Raw genomic sequence first — 27,999 nt, 5'->3', positions numbered from 1 at the left:
TTTTTTTTTTTTTTTTTGCTAGAGAGATCTAAACTTTGGTTTCCCTGTCTTGAAAAACAAAGGCATGATGGCTCACATGTATTTTATGGAAGGAAGGGATGTCATTTTTTTTCCACCCGACTTCCCTTTACTAATTGTCAGTGACACCCCCCACAAAGGAAAGCCAAACAATGAAGTCCTCAGTATTAGACTTGAATTTTAAGCATGGACTCCTACTCTTTAACTCCTCCAAACCCTTTGGCTGGCCTCTAAACTTTTGATTTTTTTTTTTTAACGTTTATTTATTTTTGAGACAGTGACCAGGGGTAGGACAGAGAGGAGCGGGGGGGACAGAGGATCCCAAGCAGGCTCCATGCTGACAGCAGAGAGCCCAATGTGGGACTCGAACTCACAAACCGTGAGATCATGACCTGAGCCGAAATCAAGAGTTGTACACTTAACCGACTGAGCCAACCAGGAACCCCTGGACTCTAAACTTTTCTAAGAACGAAACAGATTGATTTGATAGTGTCGCTTTTCCTCCTTCACTTCCAAACTTTCTAGAAAAGCAGTTAATGAGCAGTGAAATGAGTGGAGATGGCCACAGGAAGTGGCTGAGAGATAACTGGTATACCGGGACAACGAACTGACTGGCCTTAGACGGTGATGTTCAAATCCGAGTTCTGCTACTTGTCTGTGAAATGGAGATCATGAATACACTGTCCCCCTCTTACCCACGTGGGATGTGTTCCAAAACCCCCACTAGATGCCTGAAATCATGAATAACGCCAAATCCTATCTGCACTGTTTCTTCCTATACATACATACCTGTGATAACATTTAATTGATAAGTAAGGCAGAGTAAGAAATTAACAATCATTAATAAAATAACTAATAATAAAATGACCCTAAAGCTATATGACCAGTTTTTCTCTCCCCCTCTCAAAATCTTATTGTACCATAGTCACCCGTCTTCTTGTGATGGTGTGAGATGATAGAGTGCCTCTGTGATGAGACGGACAAGGAGAACGACACAGGCGTTGTGATACAGTGTTAGGCTACTGTTGACCTTCTGACAATATGTCAGAAGGACAATCATCTGCTTCCAGACCTTGGGCAACTGACACCATGGAAAGTGAAACCACAGATAAGGCAGGAGGAGGGCTACTTAACTTGTAAAAATCATGTGAGAAATAAGCTAGATGTAAAAGCACCCAGAACAAGGAGTGTTGTGTATTTTTTTTTTTTTTGCGACAGAGAGAGAGCATGAACGGGTAAGGGGCAGAGAGAGAGGGAGACACAGAATCGGAAACAGGCTCCAGGCTCCGAGCCATCAGCCCAGAGCCTGACGCGGGGCTCGAACTCACAGACCGCGAGATCGTGACCTGGCTGAAGTTGGACGCTTAACCGACTGCGCCACCCAGGCGCCCCTGTTGTGTATTTTTTAAAAAAATGTTTTAATGTTTGTTTATTTTTGAGAGAGAGAGACACAGCACAAGTGAGGGAGGGGCAGAGAGAGAGAGCGAGAGAGTGTGTGGGGGGGGGGGGGGGTGCGGAGAGGAGCAGAGAGAGAGAGAGACACGCAGAATCCGGAGCAGGCTCCAGGCTCTGAGCTGTCAGCACAGAGCCCAACACGGGGCTCAAACCCACGAACCGCGAGATCATGACCTGAGCCGAGGTCAGACCTTAACTGACTGAGCCACCCAGCTGCCCTGAGTGTTGTGTATTTTGAACAGCTCACATGCAGTTCGTAGGAAATGCAAAAGTTAGAAAGTCTCCTTCCCGTGCCATTCTGCCAGTTCTCCTCACAGCCAGCTCTTGATGCATTTATTGTGCGTCAGCTTCCTTCCTTGCCTTAGCTGTGTGGTCATGATTACACAAGTAACTCAAGTTTAAAATTCCTTACCTATGGAATGAAATGGTTCTGGGGCACCTGGGTGGCTCAGTCGCTTGAGCAGCCAGCTTCGGCTCAGGTCATATCTCACAGTTTGTGAGTTCGAGCCCCGCATCGGCCTCTGTGCTGACGGCTCAGAGCCTGGAGCCTGCTTCCGATTCTGGGTCTCCCTCTCTCGCTGCCCCTCCCCCACTCCTGCTCTGTCTCCCTCCCTCTGTCTCAGAAAGAAAGAAAGAAATCTTAAAAAAAAATTAAATGAAATGGTTCTGAGAATTTAGTGAAACAGTTGCTACTCTGTAATTAAAACGTGCACAAATATGAAGTGTTGCTATTTTGGGAAGGAGGAGAAAGGCCTAGAGAAACATATTGTGCTTTTAACTTCATTTAGAACAGAGGTCTTTTGGACCCTTAGAATCAGCCCCAGTCTTGGCTGCATTGTTCCATTAGGAGTGTTCTCATCCCTCATCTTGACATCAGCAAGAGAGGAAGGCTGAGGGCCACATTGCTTGACCCTGCCTTGGTCTGTCCCACAGGTGATCACTTACTCCAGTCATCATGTCTACAGTAACTTGACTGAGGAACAGAAGGGCCGAGTGGCCTTTGCTTCCAATTTCCTGGCAGGAGATGCTTCCCTACAGATTGAGCCTCTGAAGCCCAGTGATGAGGGCCGGTACACCTGCAAGGTGAAGAATTCAGGGCGCTATGTGTGGAGCCACGTCACCTTAAAAGTCTTAGGTAAGACAGCATCAAGGTAAACGCCTGTATCTTAGTAATAAGGTTTCTGTGAGGAATAGCCAAATGCATCATGGGGGTATGAAACTTTTCAATACCCTGCATTATGCATGCAGAGATCAGCTAGTCCAGTTTCCGGAAAGAAGTGTGTATGTTCTATAGTTTATGTTCTATATTTTAGATGTAATAAAAGGAGAAAGAAGAATCACAATTTTCCCTGGTAGTGCATTACAAAATTTAAATCTCCTTTGACGTTTAAGTGGTGTTCTTGTATTTAACTTAAATCTCACAGGTACGATTCAACTGCCTTTCTGGTTTCTGACAGCGAGAGCTGCTGAGTTCCATTTAATTGCTTCCGAGTTAACAGACTTCTGTCCCTGTTTCAGTATTAGTAAAATCACACTCAACTTTCCTAAAATTTCTTCTTTATTTTTTTTATTAAAAAATTTTTTTTAATGTTTATTTGAGAGAGAGAGAGAGAGAGAGACAGACCATGAGCAGGGGAGGAGCAAAGAGAGAGGGAGACACAGAATCCAAAACAGGCTCCAGGCTCTAAGCCGTCAGCATAGAGCCCGACGCGGAGCTGGAAGTCAAAAACCGTGCGATCATGACCGGAGCTGAAGCCAGACGCTCAACCGACTGAGCCACCCAGACACCCCTAAAATTTCTAATTAAATAACAGTGTCCTCTTTGAGAAGTGATGAGGAGGTTTCTGAGGGAGCCTCTGCAAATTACAACAGCACCACTGGAAGCAGCCAGAATTGTGTGTGTGTGTGTGTGTGTGTGCGCGCGCACACGCGCACACACGCACACACAGGGGATGGAGGGGGCGTGTGTTTCTGGGGGTGGTGTAAAGCATAGTTAGGTAGCAAAAGGCTACTGAATCCCCACGCAAAAGTTGACCAGATGATGGCCAGCTAGAGAAACAACTCAACAGGACATAGTTCTTCCATGGAGTCTGGTGTGTGGCCATCTTTGAAGCTTCTTTCTTTTTGCCAGTGAGACCATCAAAGCCCAAGTGTGAGTTGGAAGGAGAGCTGACGGAAGGAAGTGACCTGACTCTGCAGTGTGAGTCAGCCTCTGGCACAAAGCCCATCGTGTATGACTGGCAGCGGGTTCGGGAGAAGGAGGGAGAGGATGAGCATCTCCCTCCCAGGTCCAGGATTGGTAAGTCACCTTCCCATCAGTCTGCTGAGACCACAGAATGGTACTCTAGCCATGAATCCTAAATCCGGTTTGTCAGCAACTCACCACGTGACCTTGAGTGCCCGGCCAAATCTCCCTGAGCTCCTACTTTTCATCCGTCAACCGGGACAGGAAAAGAGAAAAATCCATCCTTTCCCTCCTCAAATGGCACCTAAAAGTGGCAGAAGAAATGAGGAAGAAATATACTGCGTAGCCATTGTATCTAAACGATCGCGTTTGGTGTCCCTTACACGTTCAGTCTTTTGTAACTCTTGGTGGACGCACACGTTAAACGAATGTTTGCCTTTTCCGTCTTCCAAGAAATCTGCCATCTCCTCCCCACCAAATTGTGTTAGAGCATCTTAGGTCAATGACGCACTGAAGCAAACAATACAGAGGCCCTGTCACTCAGGGGATTACAGTCGTTCCTTCTGCTTATGTAGACTACAATAACCCTGGACGCGTTCTGCTGCAGAATCTCACCATGTCCTCCTCTGGGCTCTACCGGTGCACAGCAGGCAACGAGGCCGGGAAGGAGAGCTGTGTGGTGCGAGTGACTGTACGGCGTAAGTATCCAAACGGTTTATTCCTGTGGTCGCGTCGTGGTTTGGCGCACAGCACCTTTCATCGCAAGTAAGAGTAAGGTCAAGGCCGAAATCTTTCTTTCCGGGAGGACGTGGTGACCGTGAAAATAAATTCGGTAGTTGCAGTGACCATTCAACTGGTGTAGCTAACTGTATTTACAAACGTGTGAATCTGTCAGCTCCCTAAAGAAATGTGTTAGGTCCAGGAGGGGACCGGAGGGAGATTTCCTTTATAAATGTAAATTTCCCTTATAAAAGGGGAACTTGTGCTTTGTTTTTAGAACTTCTCCTGTGTCTGCTGTTTCTCAAAAATAATCAGATTAAGGGGGCATCTGGCTGGCTCAGTTAGTAGAGCATAGGACTTGACTCTTGATCTCAGGGTTGTGAGTTCAAGCACCACGCTGGGTGTGGAGCCTACTTTAAAAAAATCAGCTTAGGGGCACCTGGGTGGCTCAGTTGGTTAAGTGTCCGACTTTGGCTCAGGTCATGGTCTTGTGGTTGGTGAGTTTGAGCCCCGCGACAGGCTCTGTGCTGAGCCTGGAGCCTGCTTCGGATTCTGTGTCTCCCTCTGCCCCTCCCCCACTTGTACCCTCTCTCTCAAAAATAAACATTAAGAAAAAAAATTAGGTTAAAACAGTCCTAATGGTAAAGAGGCATATTTTGGGGTGGCATATTCTGCCACCTTTCAATACCAAGAAGGATAGTCATACATCAAGGGTAAATGGGAAACTCCAAAAGATAGAAAGATCTGGAAATACCCATCCTGTCCAGGACTTATGGGTTTGTTTGTTTGTTTGTTTGTTTAAGTAAACTCTACCCTCTATATGGGGCTCAAACTCACGACCCCAAGATCAAGAGTCCTCAAATCAAGAGTAAGCCAGCTAGGCGCCCCCAGGGCTTATGTTTTTAAGTTCATGCGTTCCCTAGCTTATGTTTGGTTTTACTTCTGCTTTTGTTTCTGAGAAAATAGATGTACAAAGCATCGGCATGATTGCAGGAGCGGTGACAGGCATGGTGGCTGGAGCCCTGCTGACATTCCTCCTGGTGTGGCTGCTAATCCGAAGGAAAGACAAAGAGAGATATGAGGAAGAAGAGAGACCTAATGAAATTCGGTAACCCTCCCTCCAAAATCCCTTGTCCTAGGCTTCCTTTCCAGCTCCGTAGTGACCAGGGAACATAAATGTCCCATTTGCTCTTAACTGTGAATCTGTTAAAAGGATTATTCTGGTAGGCAAGGAGTTCCTGCCTAGGGACAGAAAGTCCGGTTTCCCTTGCCTTTATCGTGAAACTGTCTATCCTCAACTGGTAATTAAAAGATCAACTTTACATTACTTCTGATTCGTGTCCACTTATGAAGGGCCTACAATAAGGAATGGGCATAACCGATGGGCCGTGAAAGGGTTTGCGTAGACAAACCCCAGGTCAATCTCAATGGTAAGCGTGTACTCTCCCAGAGTAATAGAGTTGACTTCAGGGCTGACAAAACATCCATTTGCCTAAGTCAACCGCTAAGTCTCAGCGACTGGGGAAGTCCCTCTTCCCCTAAATGGCTGCCTTCCAGTGGTGTAATGTGAAGTTTACGGCTTGAGGAATTTATTGGGAAGCCTCAGAAGGAAGCAACCGTAGTGGAAGGTGTTATCATAGTCTTGCCGGTGTTAAAGTTTACCTTTGCTGGTTTTTTTCCTCCTCAGAGAAGATGCGGAAGCCCCGAAAGCCCGCCTGGTGAAACCTAGCTCCTCTTCCTCAGGCTCTCGAAGCTCACGCTCTGGTTCTTCCTCCACTCGCTCCACAGCAAATAGTGCCTCACGCAGCCAGCGGACGCTGTCGACGGAAGCAGCACCCCAGCCGGGGCTGGCCACCCATGCATACAGCCTGGTGGGGCCAGCGGGGAGAGGTTCTGAACCAAAGAAAGTCCACCATGCTACCCTGACCAAAGCAGAACCACACCCGGCATGATCCCCAGCCATAGCAGAGCCTTGCAAACCGTCTGAATTAGAGTGGACTTGACTCCTGTGCTTTCCTAGGAGTCAGGATCTTAGGACTCTTCTAGGCATTGAAGCTCAGTCACCAGCCACACAACCCCCTGGAACCAGATGACCGGTCATTTAAGTAGCGGCGAGCATTGCGTGGAATGGATCGAAATGAGCGCTTTCTTTCTAGGACACCGAACAAGAAAAAGGATGTAAACTGTTCATCTCCAAAAAGGCATCTCGTGGTGCCTTGAGACCAGAGTGGGGAAAAGCGGGGGTCCAACTCCGTGTGTTTGTTGGCCAGGACCTGTGGTGGAAAAAGTGGGGAAAGGGGAACTGAACACACTTAAAACTTCTCACCGGAAATGTTTTGTATCAATACTGATTCACCATAGTCAAGGGGAAATGAGGTGGTGTTCATACATTTTCTATGCATTTCTGCAAATCTACTGGATTATTGTGATTATTCAGAGTCAAGGGGAACCCACAGCCTTATATTACACCTAGCTGCACCAGGTACTGGGCATATCACTTCTGAGAGATTTCAAAGAAGGAAGTAACGTTTCTTCTGACCTGACTTCATTTACCATAAGGTTTGGATGTTAATTTCACAAGGCGCCGAACTAGTGGGCGGTGCCAGTTTTCCCACTCTATCCACTACTAATCTCCCTACTTCTAGTGAACAGTAAGAGAACTAAGAGAGGAATCCAAAACGTGTGACCAGGGACTGCAAAAAACTTTCCACCTTAATCATGTTCAGAGGGTCACTGACAGATCTCAGAAATCTATACTGGAACAATTGTGGACTTTCCCTCAAATCTGATGTCTCTAAGGACTTTCCTGCTGGATATCTCTGGAGCAAGAAAACGTTCACTATGTGTCATTTGACAATGTTCTCAGAAGTCTTCTAGAGAAAAAGAGCTCGTTCAGAGATGCTGAAAGATCATGTGACATATCCTTGCATTCTCTTCTGAGAACATATGAAATCAGAATTTCAAGATTGACTATGACTAGAAAGGGAGCTTAGATCGGTTTTCTCTTCATATTCCGTAACATGTCAAGGAGCGGTATAAAGAAGTTTACTATTATACCAAACTTGGAGCTTCCTCCATTTCTTTTCATTTTAGGACAAGGACGTGAACCTGGGACTTTTGATAATTCTAAGCCTTAAATTATCAAAAAGATCAAGGATTACCGTTTCCTAATGGCATTGCAAGTACTTCATTACCATTCTCTCCTGAGAGGGTGACACAGAATTTCGGTAATTTCCCAGCCTACCCTCTGAGGAAGTCCAGGTGTGGGCTGGAAGGAAAGGGAATTATATTTAAGGAAGAGCTGGTGAGGATAACTAGTGGGTGGCAGGACAGGGCTGGATTAGTGACTGCTAACATTTGAACTGTTACCCTCCTGGAAACAACAGAAATGATTCACCAGGATAACCATCAGAAGGGTTGATTCATGGGGGAAAAAAAAAGGTGTGTGAAAAATAAAAAGGAAGCGGCAGCCTCCAATACAAGAACTTGCCTTTTTAATCCTTTTGACTGTTCTGTTAATCAAAACGGACCAACTATTCTGTTAGTCCGATCATGTGGCAAGAATGGGAGACCTGAAACCGCCCTGCAAGGACCCCGGTGCAGATGTCACCAGATCACCGTTGGTATTGCAAAATATTTATTATTAAAAGGGCAGCAGGTTGCAGGGAAGAAAAAAATCATGCGGAATTTGGAGATGACAGCATGGTTTCTAAAATGGGAATCAGATGCTTAAAGAGAAATGGTGGATCTGAGATTTTGCCCCATTTCTCTGTTTTTTTCACGTCTGTGTTTCTCACAATAGAGCCCTCGGATATTGCAAATGCATTTCCTTCTAAGGTTCTTTAAGAAACAGGGGTTGATCCCTGGGTGAAAATTGTAATTTGAGTTTTATCTTCCTCTTAAAAAAAAGGTGGGAAATAGGAGACATGGAGGAAGTAATGTAAAGAAGGTCTATTAATTTAAGAAGGCTGGCATATTTGGAATGCTTCTTATACTAACACTGCCTCGTTGTAAGATATTAACTCCCTTCCTTACTCTACTTTTTTATTCTTCTGGTAGTGTGATAACATATCACTTCTGCTTTGTGATTCTGAGAATTCTTATTCCTACCGTACCTGAGCCAAACAAGTACACTACGGAGGCTGTGGCTGTACCATCACAAGCAATTTGTTCTTATCATTATTTCTACCTTTGAACCTAAGGTTTCCTGCCTATGCCTTTGAAAGCAGGAATCGGTCCCCTTTGCATGATATGGAGATTTAGATTATTTAAGCCTGTTAGTTATTAAAAGACAAATACCAGGTGGATATCCAGATTATTTTGGAAATCTATTCATAGTGGAAATCTACAAAAAAAAAAAAAAATCACAGATAACTACCTAATATCTGAGAAATTCTAAGGAATTGAAAATTCTGAGATAAGATGTTCAAGTCTTAGCAATGATAGTGCACTTCTCTTGGAGTCTGGCTTTTGGGTTCAGACATGGCAAATACTGGGCTTAAGACACAGTTTTGAGACACTACACGTTTCAAGCCATATTTCCATTAACACTACAAGTCAAATACATTTGATCCTTTAATGGGAAACAAACAAAATGGTAAAATAACTAAAAGGTAGAAGGAAAAAATGTTTGTGGAAGAAGATAACGGTGGAATGGTGTGAATGTTTAGAGAATAACCATTTCAATAAAACATATAAACCAAACTGAAATTTGGAAAACCATGAAGTTGATGCCCTTGCTGTTACACTGTGTAAAAATATTTTCCGAATGGCTCATGCAAAAAGATGGAGAATTTTGCTTCATTTCTGGTGTTAAACTGTTCATATTTTAACTTCTAAGTTGCCTTGTAATTGATCACAAAAACCAAATATTTATTACAGATGCATCTGTATCAGCAATTAAAAATAAATAAGTAAAGGCGATACTGTAGAAGGTGAAGCTCGTATAACCCGCACTGGAAATTTGTTCATTAGCTTGCTGACAAGAGAGGAATGGAAGAACTCAGCCTACATAGGATCTATTATTTATTGATTTCAGTCCCAAATATACCAAGTACTATTTTCTCACAAGGCAAGATGCTAAGCAGTACTGGAGATACCAAGTTATGGCAGAGTTCCTGCTCTAAAAGACTTTACCAAAATAAATAGTATTTCTTAAGCAAATATTTTATGCCAAGGTCAAGTGCCAACAGAACTCCACACTTGGGGGTTCCAATAAATCTCAAAAGAAGTAAATACAAGAGATTCAAAGGAATCTGAAACAAAGTTCACAGAATTAGAGGAGGTGATACACACAGAGCACTTAGAACATGTGACAGGCTCAGATATGTTAAGGGCTCCATTCCCCAGTCAGAAACCCAAGCCCTCAGACTTCTTCACTGCAGTTCCTATGCCCCCAAACTTTAACTTTCCATCCTGAATGTGTTTGAAACCTTGTGCATTTAAAGAGGTGGAGACAGGACAGTCATCTTATTGACCTTTAAATCCACAAACTCTGAATCATTCTATGTAATAAGAGCATAGTTCAAGTCCTACAATGTACTTTTGAATGACTGGAAATTGGTTATCTACTCTACTTTAATCACTGCTGTTAGGTGGCTTGGCCCTTGTTCCATTTTCCAATGGTTCAGTAGTTAAAATGTGGGTAGTTCAGAGGTTAGTTAAAAACTGTGATATGTAGGGCATAGTTCAGAGACTGTCCTTGATAGGTTGAGTGGGAGAAGACTGTAGATACCAAAGAAAATTGAAAGGAGCCTCCCACAGCACACATCTTCCACTTTCTGGAGTTGAAGTTACAAGTGTTTCTAGAAAGAAAATTACACTGTAGTGTAACTAAAAAACAGACCAGGGGCACCTGGGTGGCTCAGTCCATTAAGCCTCCGACTTCGGCTCAGCTCACCATCTTGCGGTTTGTGAGTTCGAGCCCCTCATCGGGCTCTGTGCTGACAGCTCAGAGCCTGGAGCCTGTTTCAGATTCTGTGTCTCCCTCTCTCTCTGCCCCTCCCCACTCACGCTCCGTCTCTGAATAATAAATAAACATTAAAAAAATAAAAAAAAAAAACAAACACAGACCAAAGATTCTGGAATCAAAAGAGCTAAGTTCCATTTGAGCTCAGCTAGCTGTTAATCCTTCCACAAGTAACATCTCTGAACCTCATTTTTCTCCTCATACCGGATGTATATCTCAGAAAACTGTTTTGATGATTGAATGATATAACAAATGAAAGCACTTTATATGCTGCGAAAACACCATATAAAATTAATATCTTGGGAGGTGGGAAGAAATTAAGTATATACCTCCACGTACTCAAGCCAACATTGCCCCGGAAAAAGCAAATGTGAAAAGAAAATGTCTCCTTCGTATGTTTGAATCCGTCTGTAGGCTTTACTGGCTTTGACAAGGACAAGGTGTCCTCACTCTTGTGACACCCTTTCTGGAGGCACTGTCTGGAAGGTCTTTCTAATTCCGGCCACACCACTGTGTCAGATAGTGTTAAAAAAATCTTTTCATCTATCTGCCCCTTTATCTATCAAATAAGAGTATCAGCTGCCCTGCCTGTTTGAAAGAACACACTGGAAAACATTTCCAGGTACTGAGAAAGGCTCTTAGAATGACAAGGCCTAAATACCTGCCACCATGCACCACAATTTTAATTCTAAGTAGTACTGTTTCGTGGACTCGATTAGTAATGTTTTCAAGATGCCTCTGAACGATCTGTCGCTTAGTTTTTTATAAGTCAAGGCAGGAAAGACATTACATCATGTTACTGAAAATAAAAGCAGCTCCGAGAGTCTAAATCAAGGACACGGGGCTACCGGAACCCAGGTTCCTAATGCCTGATTCTCCTCCACGGAAAAATCTGGCTAAGCTTTTCTTTTTCACAAATAACTGCGAGGTGCGGGACTTGGGCAAATGCAGAGGCAGAGCCGAGACGCCAAACCTGTTCTTGGCGGGAGGTGGGGAGTGGCGGAGTTGTCTGGGGTCAAGGAAGCGGCTTTGGCCACTTATTTTGTCGAGGGTCCAGGCACAGCATCCGGCCTTAAAGGCTCTGAAAAGCCGGAGCCCCTCCAACCTCGGCCTCGAGGGCTGCCGGCCTCCAGGTGCCACGGTGACTGAGGGTTCTGGAGGCTTGGCCTGGCTAACCTGTCTCTTCCTACACCCAAGTTGGGCCAGGCGGCTCCCTCCAGCCACAGATCTGTGTGTCCCTGGGCAAGACACCCTAGTAGCGCTCAGGGGTGGGGACATTCCTCCCGGTTCCTAGAAGGCCGACTTAGCCCAAAGGCACCCTAGATACGAAACATAGAAACGTGGAATCCGGGAGGGCCTAAATGAGCCTCTACAACGCCGAAGTGGGGGGTGGGGAAAACAGAACCAGGACGGAGGGGGGGGAGGGGCGCAACAACCTTCGCGGCCATTTTGTCCTCGCTCCACTTCCGTCTTCGCTCCTGGGCTGCCGGGTCCGGACCCCTCCCTTCAGGCCCTGCGTTCGTCTTCCCCCGGTTGCACGTAGATCCAGATTGCGGCTAGTTCTGCTGTCATTGGCTGGTTCCAAAATTGCCCGCCCCTCTTCCTCCACCTCCTTCCGTCCGCTCCCGCCCGCGCTGACGGGGAGCGCATGCGCAGAAGCGGATGCACCCCCCCCCCCTCCCCCGGCCCGGCCCCCCGCGCCTGGGGTGACTGAGGACTCCCGCGCGCGGGCTCTCACGGCTCCACCCTCCCTTTCCCCGGGGCCGTTCGGAGAGCGGGGGCGAGAATGAAAGTTCCAGAACGCTGCGGTGAGTGCGTCATCGCGAGGTGGGGTGGGATGGGGGCGGGAGTGGGCGAGGCCCGAGGGTAGAGCCGGCTTAGTCATTGGGGCTCACAGAGATGGCCGCGTGCCCATTGGTCGAGGAAGTCATGATGGGCAGCCGGCAGGGGTGGGCCCCTTCTGGAAGGTTCTGAGGCAGGGTATAAGAGGCAGGGTGGCGGGCGGAAACCGGCCTCATTCAACGCGGCGTTAGCTTTCCAGGTAGCTGTTTCTTTGGCAAGCGGGGCCGGGCCCATACTGAAGGTAAGGCCTGTCTTCTGAGCTTTTGGGAGTTTCTAAGAAATGTGCAACCTACCACCGGGCTGGTCGGGATTGCAGAGGCCCAGAGGCTTCTGATCATTTTCTTGTAGGTGGGGGGCCCCCCCCCCGGGCCCCTGCCCGCCTGGGGCGCGCTCCTTACGGGGAGGCGGCGGACCCGGCCTTGCGGGCAAGCGGGACGTGGGCTGCAGGCCGTGATGGTCGCCGCGGGGTCAGGGCGGTGCCCGCGAGGAGGGCTGGGCGTGGGCCGCATCCGTTTGCGGGGCACGGGAAGTCCAGCCGGCCCCCTGGAGCGGACCCTTCCCTAGGCTCTCAAAAAGAGGAAGCCGCTTTTGGCACGGGCCCAACGTGGGGGGAGGGGGCTTCTGAGCTCGCCACGCAGGCCGTATTGTGTTGGCTCCGGAGCACGGGGTGGGGGGTGGGGTTGGAGAAGGTTGCGCTGAGTCGAGGCCACGTGCTCCTGTCGCAGACCCTCCGGGCAGGTGCTTGATTCAGGGCCGGACTCGCCCGCGGTTGGCACGGTAACACCCCGATTGCAGCATTTTTCGCTCTGGCCCTCCCGCGTGGTTTCCTCCGACAAGGGCAGTGTTTCTGGGGGGAGGTGCTGAGTGTAATCTTCTTACCAAAGTGTCCATACCTGATAGCTTGAGGAGCAGGAAGCGTTTCCAAGTGCTGGTGTTTTTTTGTTTTTTTTCCAAACCCTGGGCTTTTTTTTTCTTTCAGCAACTATGTCTAAGGGACCTGCAGTTGGCATTGATCTTGGCACCACCTACTCCTGTGTGGGTGTTTTCCAGCACGGGAAAGTGGAAATAATTGCCAACGATCAGGGAAACCGAACCACCCCAAGTTATGTTGCCTTTACTGACACTGAACGATTGATCGGTGATGCTGCAAAGAATCAAGTTGCAATGAACCCCACCAACACAGTTTTTGGTAAGCTGTTAATTTCGAGCAACATGCCTTGAGTTTTAAGTGGTGTAGACTGAATGAGAAAGTTCAAAGTTTATCAATGTAAGGTAGCCATGAAAGTTTTGAAAATGGGAAAAGCCTTTTTAAGGATTTACCTGGTAATTTTGTACTCTTAAATGCTAAAAATAGGGTATCAGATAAGGAAATCTGAGCAATTCTGCCAGAGAGAACTTGAGTCCATTTGACTAATCTGGAGTTTGGTTGCTAGGTCTCTGATCTTCACATTTCAGTAATGGTGTACTAGGGTTCTTACTTGGTAGATGCAATGTAACATTTGACCTGATAAACTTTTATAGATGCCAAACGCCTGATTGGACGTAGATTCGACGACGCTGTTGTCCAATCTGATATGAAGCATTGGCCCTTCATGGTGGTGAATGATGCTGGCAGGCCCAAGGTCCAAGTAGAATACAAGGGAGAGACCAAAAGTTTCTATCCAGAGGAGGTATCTTCTATGGTTTTGACAAAGATGAAGGAAATCGCAGAGGCTTACCTTGGGAAGGTGAGTAGCCTGCTAATCCTAGAGACCACGTGGCTGGAAGTTGAGCATTATGCACTAGATTCCCTGATGAATTCATGCATGGGGTTTTGATTGAAGGATCCACATTAGTAATCTGACTGCCTTATCTTTAGAAAGCATGTGATTGCTATCTTCAGTACACGCAGAAGTAGACGGAGATGGGAGTATTGCCAGATTTATGAACTGATCTCTAACACGGTTTTGTTTTTTCTGTATTTCTAGACTGTTACTAATGCTGTAGTCACAGTACCTGCCTATTTTAACGATTCTCAGCGTCAGGCTACCAAAGATGCTGGAACTATTGCTGGTCTTAATGTACTTCGAATCATCAATGAGCCAACAGCTGCTGCTATTGCTTACGGCTTAGACAAAAAGGTATGTATCCTTTGTGGAGCTGGGATTCATTTTAACGACTGACTTGAGCCATTGGAGATTTGGATGAGTAATCACCTTGTATTCTAATTGCAGGTTGGAGCCGAGAGGAATGTGCTGATCTTTGACTTGGGAGGTGGCACTTTTGATGTGTCAATCCTCACTATTGAAGACGGGATCTTTGAGGTCAAATCTACTGCTGGAGACACCCACTTAGGTGGAGAAGACTTTGACAACCGAATGGTAAACCATTTTATTGCGGAGTTCAAGCGCAAACACAAGAAGGACATCAGCGAGAACAAGAGGGCAGTCCGTCGCCTCCGTACCGCCTGCGAACGCGCCAAGCGTACGCTTTCTTCCAGCACCCAGGCCAGTATCGAGATTGATTCTCTATATGAAGGAATCGACTTCTATACCTCTATTACTCGTGCCCGGTTTGAAGAATTAAACGCTGACCTGTTCCGTGGCACGCTGGACCCTGTAGAGAAAGCCCTTCGCGATGCCAAGCTAGACAAGTCTCAGATCCACGATATTGTCTTGGTGGGTGGCTCTACGCGTATCCCCAAGATTCAGAAACTTCTACAAGACTTTTTCAATGGGAAGGAACTGAATAAGAGCATCAACCCTGATGAGGCTGTCGCTTACGGTGCAGGTAATCCACTATTCGAATTAAATGGTTCTAACAGGTGGTCTTGAAAGCCCCACGCTGACTCGCTATGATGAGTGATTCTTAAACATTCGTAGTTTCCACCAAAAGCTTAAGCTGATGATGGTCTAACTTCCTTGGATGTCTGAGCGATAGACGTTTGTTAGGTAACGAGGTTGTTTTTATTTATTTATTTTTTAACTAAATGTTTTTGTTTTAGCTGTGCAGGCAGCCATCCTTTCTGGAGACAAATCCGAAAACGTTCAAGATTTGCTGCTGTTGGATGTCACTCCCCTTTCTCTCGGCATTGAAACCGCTGGTGGAGTCATGACTGTTCTCATCAAGCGCAATACTACCATTCCTACCAAACAGACCCAGACCTTCACTACCTACTCTGACAACCAGCCTGGTGTGCTCATTCAGGTATGTTTTGCTGTATTGGTACCAATTCAGTTATGCTTCAGGTCCTATGAGATTTTGGGAAGACTTGTCCTGCTATGATGATCGATTCCAAAACCATTCGTAGTTTCCACCAGAAGTCTTGTGTTGGCCAATTCCTTCCTTGGATGTCTGAGCGAGGTCTTTCCTGGTTGACTTGAACGTCTGTAAACTGGTATGCTGTGATGCTTGCAACTCCTTAGTAATTTTCATTTCCTACCAAGGTTTATGAAGGTGAGCGTGCCATGACCAAGGATAACAACCTACTGGGCAAGTTTGAACTCACAGGCATACCTCCTGCCCCCCGTGGCGTTCCTCAGATCGAGGTCACCTTTGATATTGATGCTAATGGCATTCTCAATGTCTCTGCTGTGGATAAGAGCACAGGAAAAGAGAATAAGATCACCATCACAAATGACAAAGGTAGGCACAACTTTGGTACTTTTTCCTTTGTCTTAAAAGATCTGGTCTGGGGTCGTAGGGACCATAGATCTTATAAAATCTGTCCAAGGGCATTGAACCCAAGGGCTCGCTTCTAATGGGCTTGGAGCATTAACGGTTAAGGTTGGCAGGATAACTGAAGGTTCAATGTCAAAAGTCCTGTCTAAAAGACCAGTTAACTTCCACAGGTCGCTTGAGCAAGGAAGACATTGAACGCATGGTCCAGGAAGCTGAGAAGTACAAAGCTGAAGATGAGAAGCAGCGAGACAAGGTGTCCTCCAAGAATTCCCTTGAATCTTATGCATTCAACATGAAAGCAACTGTCGAAGATGAAAAGCTTCAGGGTAAAATCAACGATGAGGACAAACAGAAGATCCTGGACAAGTGTAATGAGATCATCAACTGGCTGGATAAGAACCAGGTTTGTAATTTCTAATAAATTGAGAGTGGAGAGGGTATGGGGGTTTCAGCAAGATTAGATGGGATATTACGATACACATCGGTCACAATGATGAATGGTCCATACATTCGCGGTTTCCACCAGAACTTCCAATGTTGGCAACTTAGATTCCTTCCTTGGATGTCTGAGTGACCCAAGAGTTTGTTGGTAATTAAGACTCCTATGTGATGGTAGGTCTTTGCATTTTAGGAACATCAGGTTGACTTGGTGTAGGAAGTTTCCTCCTTTGAGGAACCTATAGTAAAGAATTTTGTTTTGTCTTCAGACTGCAGAAAAAGAAGAATTCGAACATCAGCAGAAAGAGCTGGAGAAGGTCTGCAATCCCATCATTACGAAGCTGTACCAGAGTGCAGGAGGCATGCCTGGAGGAATGCCTGGAGGCTTCCCTGGTGGTGGAGCTCCCCCCTCTGGTGGTGCCTCCTCTGGGCCCACCATTGAAGAGGTTGATTAAGCCAACCTGAGAATAGGTCTAGCATTGTTCCACACAAAACATTTGAAGGACCCAAATTTGTAGCAAATTCCATGGCAGTGAAGTTGAGCTGCTATAGTTAATAAACTGGGCATTCTTGATACTTGAATATGGAATATGTGCACAAGAAAAGGAAATACAACATTGCACTTTATAAGCACTGTATTGTTAAGTGGAAAATGCAATGTCTTAAATAAAACTGTATTTAAAATTGGCACCATATGATTGTCTTGAGTCTATACAAGGGCAGCAGGCATTTTTGGTTTGGGGCTGGATGGATATTTATTTGGCTAACTGCAAATCACACAAAATAGTATTTGGGCAGTTATATCTTTCAAAAGAGGCCTTGGGTTAATGAATTCATGTTAATGTTGTATTTGGGGTTTGAGATTAATAGTAAAGTGAACTTTTTAAATTTGCAGATTTTTCAGTGTTTGGAGAACTGTTGATGGGAAGGAAGCATTAAAAATACCAGAAGGGGTTTTTGTGCTTGGATGGTCCGTTTGAACAGTGAGATAGCCAGTCCATGAAAGTAGCATTAAGCATGTGAAACTGACCCACGTGTGGAACTGTAAAGCCCTGCACCAGCACGTTTGATAACAGTTCTGTTCCTTTTTCTCAACTTGGCTGGGTGGGAACTTGAAGGGGGTGGCAATGGAGTTTGAGGAGGGTAGGGTTTATTTACCCATAGAATCAAACCATGAGCATCTAATTCTGACTTTAATACTAAACACCGATTAACCTTCAGGGACTTTGTTGAACAAACATTGCTACATTTCCACTTAAATCCACTTAACTGGATTGCCTTTATGTGATCCTGGTTTTGGAGCAAAGCTGTACATTCGTGGCCTTGATTCTTGAGGAATGTTAGCCAAGGTATTGGGCTACACAAGTGCTGCCATGAAATTTCAGTCCCCAAATGTCCTTGTGTGCAATGTATAGCTCTGTCCTGAGAACCCTCAAGTAAGGAAACAGGTAAAGGGATTGTTACCCACAGTGCCTGGTGACACCTGCCATCTGGTGGTCAGTTTAGGAGAAACCTGCTGTGTGTTGGCGAGGTCTTAATGCTCCCAGTGGAACAGTCCAACTTTAAGATCTGCTTGGAATCTTTCCCTGCCTTTATAGAATTGTTGGTTCCTGGGTGACCCCTGTTATGACAGTTAGGATTTCAGTGGTAATTGCAGAATGATCGTTTAGTTCAGTGAGTATAGTGAAGATGTTTGGAAGTCATCAGTTTTTCTCTAAATGAGGTTATTACTACATGGACTTTACTACATAGTGATTTATGGCCATGCCCATGTAGTGCTTGGAGTCTACAGGAGACTCGGGGTACCATATGTGATTTATATTTATTTTCCCTTAGCTTATCCAAAATTTGAAAGCCTTGCATGATCCTTGGGAAAGGCCCAGGGTGGAGTATCTCTATAATTTGGTTTCTTAATCTGACTTGTTTTAGTCCCTTTTTGTCACTGCATTCTTTATGAACTGGAACAAAACTCTGACTTGAGATCTCAAAAGGGAACAGTAGTATAATCAGTGGAACAAACAGATTGAAAAGTGGTGGCAGTCCCTTTATGCAAATGGGAGAAGCCATACCTGTGCTAGGGCAAATAACGGGGCTTTGTCAAGAAGGTGGAAATTAACTCTGCTAGAATTAAAATTAATCTGCATAAGGTGGTGTTTACAGTTGACACAGATTGAGTTGGATTCATTTCAAATTGCACGGTAGGAGAGCAGATCGAAATCTTCAAATAATGATCGGCTTTATTCCAAAACCTGTATTTTTTGCTCCTTCATTACCATGGTGAATTCTGAAACTCTGGCTCCTTTCAACAGAGAGCATCTGGGATTCATACTGGAAAGAATATTTTCTTAAAGGAGTTTCATGATCTTGGTCCTCAAAACACATGCAATTGTGTACTTAGTAACTTGGTCCCAATATTCATCTGAGCATTTTTTGAAAAAATTCTTTTTATTTTTGACAGAAACAGAGCATGAGCGGGGGAGGGGCAGAGAGAGGGTGACAGAATCTGAAGCAGACTCCAGGCTCCAAGCTCTGAGCTGTCAGCACAGAGCCTGACACAGGGCCTGAACCCACAGGCTGTGAGCGGAAGTCAGACGCTCAACTGACTGAGCACCCAGGCGCCCTCTGGGCATTTGAGAAGCACAGTGATTCAAATCAACTTTTGTTTTTGTGATTAATTAGGTTCCTGCTGTGCAAGAGACCTGGTTTGTGGTTATAGATACAAAACCTGGTAAAAATGTGTTTCAGCCTTATGTGTCTATAGGATAGCAGGAGAGAGTGACTGAAGATAAATTGGTAACTCCGAAGTAACAAAGTATAAAATGGCATGCTTGCAAGAAAATTCTGGCAAGAAGAATGCTTAGAAGATGGAGAGAAGGTGGCCCTAAGGAAGGAACAGTAGTGTTTACCACTTATATTCAGTTTAGAGTTAACAGGTAGCTTTCACTTTTCCTACTTTTTTTAAACAACCTCCTACGGGAAGGATGGGTGGATGGTCAGCTGTGCACTCGTAAATCTATATAGGGTGGCAAAGGCAATTTTACTAATGGTGATTTGGGGTTGTGGTTATAAGCGGTAACATGGTGCTTGATGGCTGGTTCCTAAATTTTGCACAGGATCCCACTGGACTGGGGAGAGGGAGCAAAAAATGCACTGTTCCTCCCATCTCCACCTTTTTAAGAGTTAGTGTTGGTTTCAGCTAAATGTATTTGACAATAGCTTAAGTTTTTCGTCAACAGTAATTGTTAAACTACTAAGGGCGTAGTTTTTATCTGTAAAGCCACAGCAAGACATTTACTTTCAACAGCATTAATATTTATATACTTAAAACATAGTACAAAATAGCGTGGTAATACTTGCAAACAATCCTTTGCTTAAACAATATTTATGGAGTACATATAATTTTCCAGGTCCTCTACTTTCATAGGAAAAACAGCCTTTTGGATTCTGGTAAGGTAGCGTGGAGTGATGGTGGAACATAAATAGGAAAAAAGTTCAGAATTTTCATTGGCGGGGTGGGGTCTGCATATGGGTGTAAGGGCCTCTTTTCCCACTAGATGGCAGTAGCTATTTAGAAAGCAACTGCAAAGGGTAGCTGAGGAAAGTACAGGTTTTGCCTAACCCGAAGCATAGCAAGTGCTGAGGAAGAAAGCCCCGTGTATTCACATTCGTGTTCTAGGTAAAGCATTTCCTGGTTGGGGTTATAGCTTTGAGTAGAGGTCTCCGAGTGCTTGGGTTTGGAGGTGGTGGTTAGATCTAGAACTTTGAAACTTGGGAGGGAGCGGCGCCTGGGTGGCTCCATCGGGAAGGTGTTTGACTCTTTGATTTCTGCTCAGGTCAGGATCTCAAGTTCTTGAGATCGGGGCCCTGCATCAGGCTCAGTGCTGGCAGAACCTGCTTGGGATTCTCTGCCTCTCTGCCCTTCCCCCACTTTCTCTCAAAAAAAAAAAAAAAAAAAAAAACCATAGAGGAGAAAAAGGGTTAAATCTCTGTGGTTAGAGTAGTCTTAGTGGATACACTGTCCCCAGTTTAAGCCCCTGTGTTATTTTGAACTTCTCCCGAGAATCCTATTTGTATGAAATGCTTGAATTCCCACCTACCCCCAGACTCAAACCCAAGAATGCAAGAGTATTCACACACTCCTATATTTCTAGTGTTTGGCACAAGTGAAAGAAAAAGGAGTAGAACAGGCACCCAATGGGTTGGTGGCAGAATGTACTCCCTTTGAGCTTTCTGAGGGTGTGGTCACGGTCATGGGTCTTGGAGTGGTGAGTGGCTGGCTGGCTGGCTGGCTGAGCTCAGGCCCCTGACAGATCGGCTCCTTGCAGAATTTAGGAGCCAGGATTAGAGTTGGTGAGAGGAGGAAATGATCAGTCAAGCCTGGAATAGGTCTAGCCAAATGAAAGTTGGCGGCAACAGGACTGTCGGAACCTTTGGCCTAATGGACCCCCTGATGTCTTTAGGTTGCCCTGCAGTTGGGGCAGTATGTGGGGGGTGGGCTGGGTGAGCAGAGGAGGCACAACTAGTCTTTGCCATATGAGAGGACAGACAGCACAACTTGGAGGGAATAGGGCCTATTCTAAGGAGCTGGGCCACAGATCAGGGCATTCAGAGGATGCAGCCAGCCCCAGAGCTCCAAATCTTGACTTGGGTTAGGCAAAGTTTTCTTAGATACGACCCCAAAAACGCAAGCCACAAAAAGACTTCCTGAAAATTAACTTCCATAAAGGATACCATCAAGGAAGTGAAAAAAGCCTACAGAATTGGAGACAGTATTTGCAAACCATATATCTAATAAAGGACTGGTATCCAGAAGATCTTTAAAATATATTTAGGGGTGCCCGGATGGTTCATCGGTTAAGCCTCCGAACTTCAGCTCAGGTCATGATCTCACAGGTCGTGGGTTCGAATCCCTTTACCAGCCCATCATCCCTGTGGATTCCCAAACAATGCCTAATTCTATTCATGCTCAGCGATTTCCCCCGTGGGCAGCAGTTTATTTCTGTCATCAAGATTCTGATGAAATCTTTAGCCGTGAAACGTTTAGTCCAATCCGCACAAATCGTGTGTAGTGTTAACATGTCACAGGCTGCCGGTGGCCTGCATTATGTGGTAATTTGGAAGCGAGAGAAGTGATAATATAGGGCCGGGCTGCTTTTGTGAGCTCGCATTAATGCTGGAGCTGGTGATGTCAATTGACAGCCCATTGATTTGGGCTAATAGTGCCTGGAGGGGGCAGAATTGGAGCGAGGTAGGGAATAAAGGATATCGACGACTGTCGCCAGGATCCCGGCAGCTTTTAATCTATTACTGCCCTCTTTTAATGCAGCTTCCATGTGGACTGCATTTACTTCCACCAGCTCTGCCTGCTGTGCTGAACTGCGAAGCCAGGGAGGTGCCACCCCCAGAGTGCTCCAGAGTTCCCCCGTATTGATTTCTTTGATGCTCTGGGGTGCGAATTATAATTATTTCATTAAGCCCTTTAATGGGTATCAACTATGAACTTTCCCCAGCCCGGGCCGGGGCCGCCAGGGCGAGGTCTGCATCATTAATCTATGCTCGTGTCCTTGCCACCAATTGTGCTCCCCCCCCACCTCGACCCTTTTTTTTCCCTCCTATTATCGCGTCTGTGGTTTTAGTGGGAAGCAGGTCGATCTGCTCTCGGAGAGGAGCTGCGAAGGGGAGTTGGCCGATTTGGGGAGGCTGGAGGGGAGGCCACGGTTGAGCAGATCGTAGTGTTGGCTGTTCACACCAAGGGACTGGCTAATCGTGCTGTTAGATCTGCTCTGCCCACTTCTAGTTTGCCTGTGCAGGGAGGTGATGAACCGTACCTTGGGATAAAGCGAGAGATCCCGCAGCCGCCTCCTTGTGTGGCTTTGAGTCCTGTTGTAGCTCAGAAATCTGCCACACCCTCCCTGAAAGTCGGGAGTCTTTCTTACCAGGGGTGCTGTGAATACGAAGGTGTACAAAATCGTGCCTTGTGCCCTCAGGGAGCTTCAACTGCGGTAAAGGGACCAATAACCAAATAGGCAGCAAGACACTAATGGGCCTTGAGAAAGGGCGAAGTACAGGGAATTATGGGACCCCACGGAAGGGGCCTTGACCCAGGCTTGGGGGTTAATGAGGGCTTCCCGGAGGGGCAAATGCTACACTAAACCTAAGAAGGACTAGGAGATAGAGGAAGGAGGAAGGGCATACCAATCAGTGGGAACAGCATGTTTAAAAGGCCCGGAAGTGGGTTGCCTGGGTGGCTCAGTCAGTGAAGCCTCTGACTCTTGATTTCGGCTCAGGTCATGATCTCATGGTTTGTGGGTTCGAGCTACGTGTTGGGCTCTGCACTGACTGTGTGGAGCCTGCTTGGGATTCTCTCTGTCTCCCCCCGCCTTTCTCTGCCCCTACCCACCTCTCTAAAAATAAACAAATAAAATAAATAAATAAATAAAAGGATTGGATGTGAAAGAAGGCACGTGAAATTTTGGGGACCTCCCCTAGGTGAGTAAGGTCAGCACTTTGTATGAGGTGGGGAAAAGTACCCCCCACCCCCAGTCTGCTTTCTTGGCTTTACTCACTTGCCATTGCTGATTAATCCCATAGAAGTCTCAGGAAAGCTCTGAGTCTTAGGTGGCATTTCCCATTAAATCAGAAGCTTTCTTGTTTCTACCATGCTTTTCTTTAGGCCCAAAGTGAGTTTTATTTCAGGTTCTTCACTTGTTTCGTTCATGCGGTGGCTTTATTTATTTATTTTTGTTTTTTATTAAAAAAAATTTTTTTTTAATTTTTTTTTAAATTTTTTTTTAAAATTTTTTTTTTTAACATTTATTTATTTTTGAGACAGAGAGAGACAGAGCATGAACGGGGGAGGGGCAGAGAGAGAGGGAGACACAGAATTGGAAACAGGCTCCAGGCTCTGAGCCATCAGCCCAGAGCCCGACGCGGGGCTCGAACTCACGGACCGCAAGATCATGACCTGAGCTGAAGTCGGACGCTTAATCGACTGAGCCACCCAGGTGCCCCCCAAAAAATTTTCTTTTAACGTTTATTTATTTTTGAGACAGAGAGAGACAGAGCATGAACGGGGGAGGGTCAGAGAGAGGGAGACACAGAATCTGAAACAGGCTCCAGGCTCTGAGCTGTCAGCACAGAGCCCGATGCAGGGCTGGAACTCACGGACCGCCAGATCATGACCTGAGCCGAAGTCTGACGCTCAACCGACTGAGCCACCCAGGCGCCCCCATGTGGTGGCTTTAAAACATATCTGCAATTTTTTTTTTCTTGCAACTTTTTTTTTGACATTCCTTGTCATGAGGGTATGGAATCTAATTCCTGTTCCTGTGGGTATGGGCTGGCTTTGGGGACTGGCTTCCAACAGATAGAAAGCAGAGAAAGTAACTCAGGGTAACTTCCGAGTCTAGATTGTGAAATCCATGCCACTGTCACCTGATTCCCGGGACCCTCACTGTAGGAATCTTCAGCTACTCCTCAGGAAGTCCCGCCCCCCGGGGAGGCCCATGAGTAGAAAGTCCCAGAGGAAGAAGAGCCCCCGCTGTTGAGCGGTCCTGGTCTGCACCCCAAACACGTGAGTGACAAAGGCTTGAATATGATCCAGCCGCGGCCATCAACTGACTCCATCTTTACTCAGAGCCCAGTCAATCCCCAGGTTCATGACCAAAGTAAATGATTGTTACTGTTTTAAGCCACTGTTTCGGGATGCTTTGTTACACAGTGATAGATAATTGGAACAGTGAGGTTTGATTAAGTTTGTATCTGATTAAGTCTGATTACTATAGCTTTATGGTTAGTCTTAAAATCAGGTAGGATGTATGAGTCCCCCAACTTTGTTTTGACCCTTCTAGATCTTTTGCTTTTTCATGTAAATTTTTAAGAACAAACTCATTTTCTACCATAAATGTAGCTTGAATTCTAATTGGGATTTTAATGACACTACGGATTACGTTGGGTAAAGTTGACCTCTTAACAATATTGAGCACCAATCCAAAAGTGTGATATTTATTTAAGTCTTTTTAAGTTTCTGTCAGCAGTGTTTTATAATTTTATTTAAAAAAATTTTTTTTCAACGTTTATTTATTTTTGGGACAGAGAGAGACAGAGCATGAACGGGGGAGGGTCAGAGAGAGAGGGAGACACAGAATCGGAAACAGGCTCCAGGCTCTGAGCTGTCAGCACAGAGCCCAACGAGGGGCTTGAACTCACAAGTTGCGAGATCATGACCTGAGCCGATGTCAGACGCTTAACCGACTGAGCCACCCAGGCGCCCCCCAGAGACCAATTTCTGAACGTTTAGAACAATCCGACAATTCACATCAACTCTGAGAAAGCCCCTGGTGTGGTCATGGTGTTAGGCTGACTCCAGAGGGGCGCAGAAATGAGTCTCCCAGACTCCCTGTCCTAAGGAGCCCACCGTGGAGAAATCAACACAGAGGCTCTGTTAGGCTGGAAAAGGAAAGCATGGGGAGGCTGGGATGGCTGTTTTTGCCTAGTTGGAGAGTATGAACGTACTGGTATTACTCTGGAGGTCAGGACCGGCTTCTGTGGTTGACTTGAAGTAACAGGCAGCAGTTTGGGAGCTAATGTGCCAATTCTTAAGTTATTGCCTCTGGTTCCAAAACCATTCTTTTTTTTTAAATTTTAAATGTTTATTTTTGAGAGAGAGACAGTGCGCATGCACGTGCATGTGCGTGCAAACGGGGAGTGGCGGAGAGAGAGAGGGGGACAGAGGATCCAAAGCGGACTCTGCTGACAGCACACAGCCCGATGTGGGGCTCGAACCCACAAACCGTGAGATCATGACCTGAGCCGAAGTCGGATGCTTAACCGACTGAACCACCCAGGCGCTCCTAGTTTCTGGTTTCTTACCCTGGACCCTGACCTAATTATTATCAAGAAAGCTTTTGCTACGACCTATTCTTCCAGTTAACTCTTCATTTCTGAAAGCATGGAATCACGGAATTGGTAGACCTCGAAGCATCCTTACGAATTATGTGTTGCACCTCGTTAATTTATGGAAGCCCAGAAAATTAACTGGCTCACCGAAAAGTACGCTATTTCATTTAATAATTATATACAGCACTTACTATATGTGAGGCAGTTTAGACAGTTCCTTTAAGCCATAACAACGTTCTTGGGTTGGTACTATTACTCCTTCCTCTTTTCCGAGATCCAGAGAAGTTACGTAACTTCCCCAACGTCACACAGATAGTACATTGCAGAGCTGAGATTTGGACCCAAGCCTTCTGGCTTGAGCTCCTACCATTAAGAAACTCTTTTCTCTGTGTTGCTGTTAACTCACAGCACCGGTGCTCAGACTGCAGTCTGGGGTGGCTCACTCCCATTCTAGCATTCTCCTACTGCCCCACTGAGGGTAGGGCACATGGCCCCTGCAGACCATTTGAGCCCTCCAACAACTGACGCTAATTTCTATCACATTTTTATACGCTTCCGGTTACCCACCTCAAGAAATTCTGTGTTCTTTTTTTTTTTAATTTTTTTTTTTCCAACGTTTATTTATTTTTGGGACAGAGAGAGACAGAGCATGAACGGGGGAGGGGCAGAGAGAGAGGGAGACACAGAATCGGAAACAGGCTCCAGGCTCCGAGCCATCAGCCCAGAGCCTGACGCGGGGCTCGAACTCCCGGACCGCGAGATCGTGACCTGGCTGAAGTCGGACGCTTAACCGACTGCGCCACCCAGGCGCCCCTAGAAATTCTGTGTTCTTTTTATTCAGCACCTACACTTAAAAGTCCTTTAGAGCCTTGCAGTGTCTGGCAGAATGGATACTCTGTTATAGTCTGATAACAGCCTGATATACTCTGATATGATCCCTGTTCATGTTAATAGTAGCAGCAACACTTAACATTTAAGGGTTTTTTTTTAACCTTTTTTTTTTTTTAATTTCAGAGAGAGAGAGAGGGAAAGAGAGGAAGAGTGGCAGAAGGGGAGAGAGAGAATCTTAAGCAGGCTCCACACTCAGCGTGGAGCCCAACGCAGGGCTCAATCTCACCACCCTGGGATCATGAACTGAGCCGAAATCAAGAGTCGGACGCTCAACCAATCAAGCTACCCCAGGTGCCCCATTTTTATGATTTAAAAATGTCTTGTTTGTTTTTTTTCTGTTTTTAAATTTTTTTTAATGTTTATTTCTCTTGAGAGAGGGAGGGAGACAGAGAATCCCAAGCAGGCTCCACAGGAGCAGCATAGAGCCCAGTGTGGGGCTTGAACCCGTGAATCATGAGAGCATGATCTGTGCCGAAATCAAGAGTTGGACACTTAACTGGCTGAGTCAACCAGACGCCCCTAAGATGTTTGGGTTTTTTTTTTTTTTTGCCTGTGGTGAAATACATGTAGCAAATGTTCCCATCTTCACCATTTTTAAGTACAGAAAAGTGTTAAGTATATTTACGTTGTCGTGCAATCAACTCCCAGAACTTTTCCCTCTTACAAAATGGATATTCTGTATCCATGAAATCACTCCCCATTCCCCACCCCCCCCCATTGACAACTACCATTCTAATTTCAGTTTCTAGAAAACTGACTACTCTAGATACCTCATATAAAAGGTTTACAAAACCTTTTTCTAAAAAACCAACTTTACATTCTTAATATTATTTGATTACAACAATAATCTTAAAAAATTTTTTTTAATGTTTATTTTTGAGAGAGAGAGACAGAGCCTGAGTGGGGGAGGGGCAGAGAGAGGGAGACACAGAATCTGAAGCAGGCTCCAGGCTCTGAGCTGTCAGCACAGAGCCCGACGCAGGGCTCGAACTCACGGACCGTGAGATCGTGACCTGAGCCGAAGTCGGACGCTTACCCGACCGAGCCACCCAGGTGCCCCTATAATCTTTTTTGTTGTTAAGTAATCTCTGCACCCAACATGGGGCTCGAACTCACAACCCCCAAATCAAGTGTTGCAGAAGGGGCTCTACCCACTAAGCCGAACAGGCGCCCCTGATTACAATAATAATCTTACAAGCAGGCAGGACTCTTGGAGGCTTGGTCCATTTCCAATTTTTTAGGCTCTCAAAATATAAAGAAATACCAAATTGATATTACAAAAATTGTGGTACATTAAAAATTTTACTCTGAATGAATGAATGTCTTCAGAATGTGATGCCGTGCACTTGTCCCAGAAAATATTTATTTAAAAAATTCCTTAGAGTGTGCTGCAGGTGTGGCCCAAAATGTCACATAAGTTTCAAATCGGGGGGCGAACACCTCCTTCCAAGGCTGTGTTTCTCTGTGGCTGAATGTATATTTGTTTTGAGATGATGTCAAAATCTAAATGTGAGACATTCAGTAAATGCAAAGTCCGGGTAAAAGGACCATTTCTCCCTCTCCACCATCGCTTCCACTTTAGGAAAAGGTAGGCATCATTCCCTCAGTTTTACAGACCAGAAGTGTCTCAGCAAGTGTTGTTCCCAGGTAAAAATATAACCGCACGTTGGTGGTGGGGATCAAGACTTGAACTCTGAACACAGCAAGCACCGAGCCCAGCTGACCGGTGCTGCCCACCCTTTTCAGTTCAAGAATGTTAGTGTGGGTGGCTCAGTCGGTTGAGCATTGGACTTTCGATTTCGCCTCTGATCATCAGAGCTCACGGTTCGTGGGATCGAGCCCCATGTCGGGCCCTGTGCGGAGCATGGAACCTGCTTGGGATTCTCTCTCTCCCTCTCTCTCTGCACACCACCCCCCCTTGCTC

General features: G+C 45.8%; 2 protein-coding genes and 2 non-coding genes across 5 annotated transcripts in view; all 4 read left to right on the top strand.

Moving 5' to 3' along the window:
* LOC122483092 (CXADR like membrane protein) overlaps positions 1-9,317 on the top strand; it is a 99,040-nt gene extending 89,723 nt beyond the window's left edge. Inside the window, 6 exon segments of the mRNA XM_043579662.1 lie at positions 2,407-2,608; positions 3,605-3,772; positions 4,234-4,356; positions 5,345-5,486; positions 6,066-6,310; positions 6,313-9,317. Coding sequence (XP_043435597.1) covers positions 2,407-2,608; positions 3,605-3,772; positions 4,234-4,356; positions 5,345-5,486; positions 6,066-6,310; positions 6,313-6,365 — 933 coding nt within the window. The 3' untranslated portion in view covers positions 6,366-9,317.
* A 2,717-nt stretch (positions 9,318-12,034) lies between these two features.
* HSPA8 (heat shock protein family A (Hsp70) member 8) lies at positions 12,035-16,976 on the top strand. Of its 2 annotated transcripts, none has more exons than XM_043579660.1 (9): positions 12,035-12,154; positions 13,168-13,377; positions 13,710-13,915; positions 14,156-14,308; positions 14,402-14,957; positions 15,172-15,374; positions 15,614-15,812; positions 16,019-16,251; positions 16,556-16,976. In XM_043579660.1, the coding sequence occupies exons 1-9, from the start codon at positions 12,133-12,135 to the stop codon at positions 16,739-16,741; spliced, it is 1,968 nt and encodes a 655-aa protein (XP_043435595.1). In that variant the 5' UTR covers positions 12,035-12,132; the 3' UTR covers positions 16,742-16,976. The 2 variants fall into 2 exon arrangements, with proteins under 2 accessions (XP_043435595.1, XP_043435596.1); XM_043579661.1 differs by lacking the exon at positions 12,035-12,154 and adding an exon at positions 12,299-12,429.
* On the top strand, positions 15,017-15,104 carry LOC122484632. Its single transcript, XR_006297671.1, has one exon. It is a non-coding gene; the product is annotated as a small nucleolar RNA SNORD14 (small nucleolar RNA).
* On the top strand, positions 15,444-15,529 carry LOC122484633. The gene has a single exon (XR_006297672.1). It is a non-coding gene; the product is annotated as a small nucleolar RNA SNORD14 (small nucleolar RNA).
* Positions 16,977-27,999: the final 11,023 nt, after the last annotated feature.

This window comes from Prionailurus bengalensis, chromosome D1 (assembly GCF_016509475.1).
Source record: "Prionailurus bengalensis isolate Pbe53 chromosome D1, Fcat_Pben_1.1_paternal_pri, whole genome shotgun sequence".
Taxonomy (NCBI): domain Eukaryota; kingdom Metazoa; phylum Chordata; class Mammalia; order Carnivora; family Felidae; genus Prionailurus; species Prionailurus bengalensis.
This window is presented reverse-complemented; position numbering and strand designations above follow the sequence as displayed.

Bases quoted from the DNA above. Each gene is read 5' to 3' on its own strand.
- HSPA8 (XM_043579660.1), top strand. From the start codon at position 12,133: ATGAAAGTTCCAGAACGCTGCG. The intron at 12,155-13,167 runs GTGAGTGCGTCA...TTTTTCTTTCAG, and splicing joins GAAAGTTCCAGAACGCTGCG to CAACTATGTCTAAGGGACCT. The intron at 14,309-14,401 runs GTATGTATCCTT...TTCTAATTGCAG, and splicing joins CTTACGGCTTAGACAAAAAG to GTTGGAGCCGAGAGGAATGT.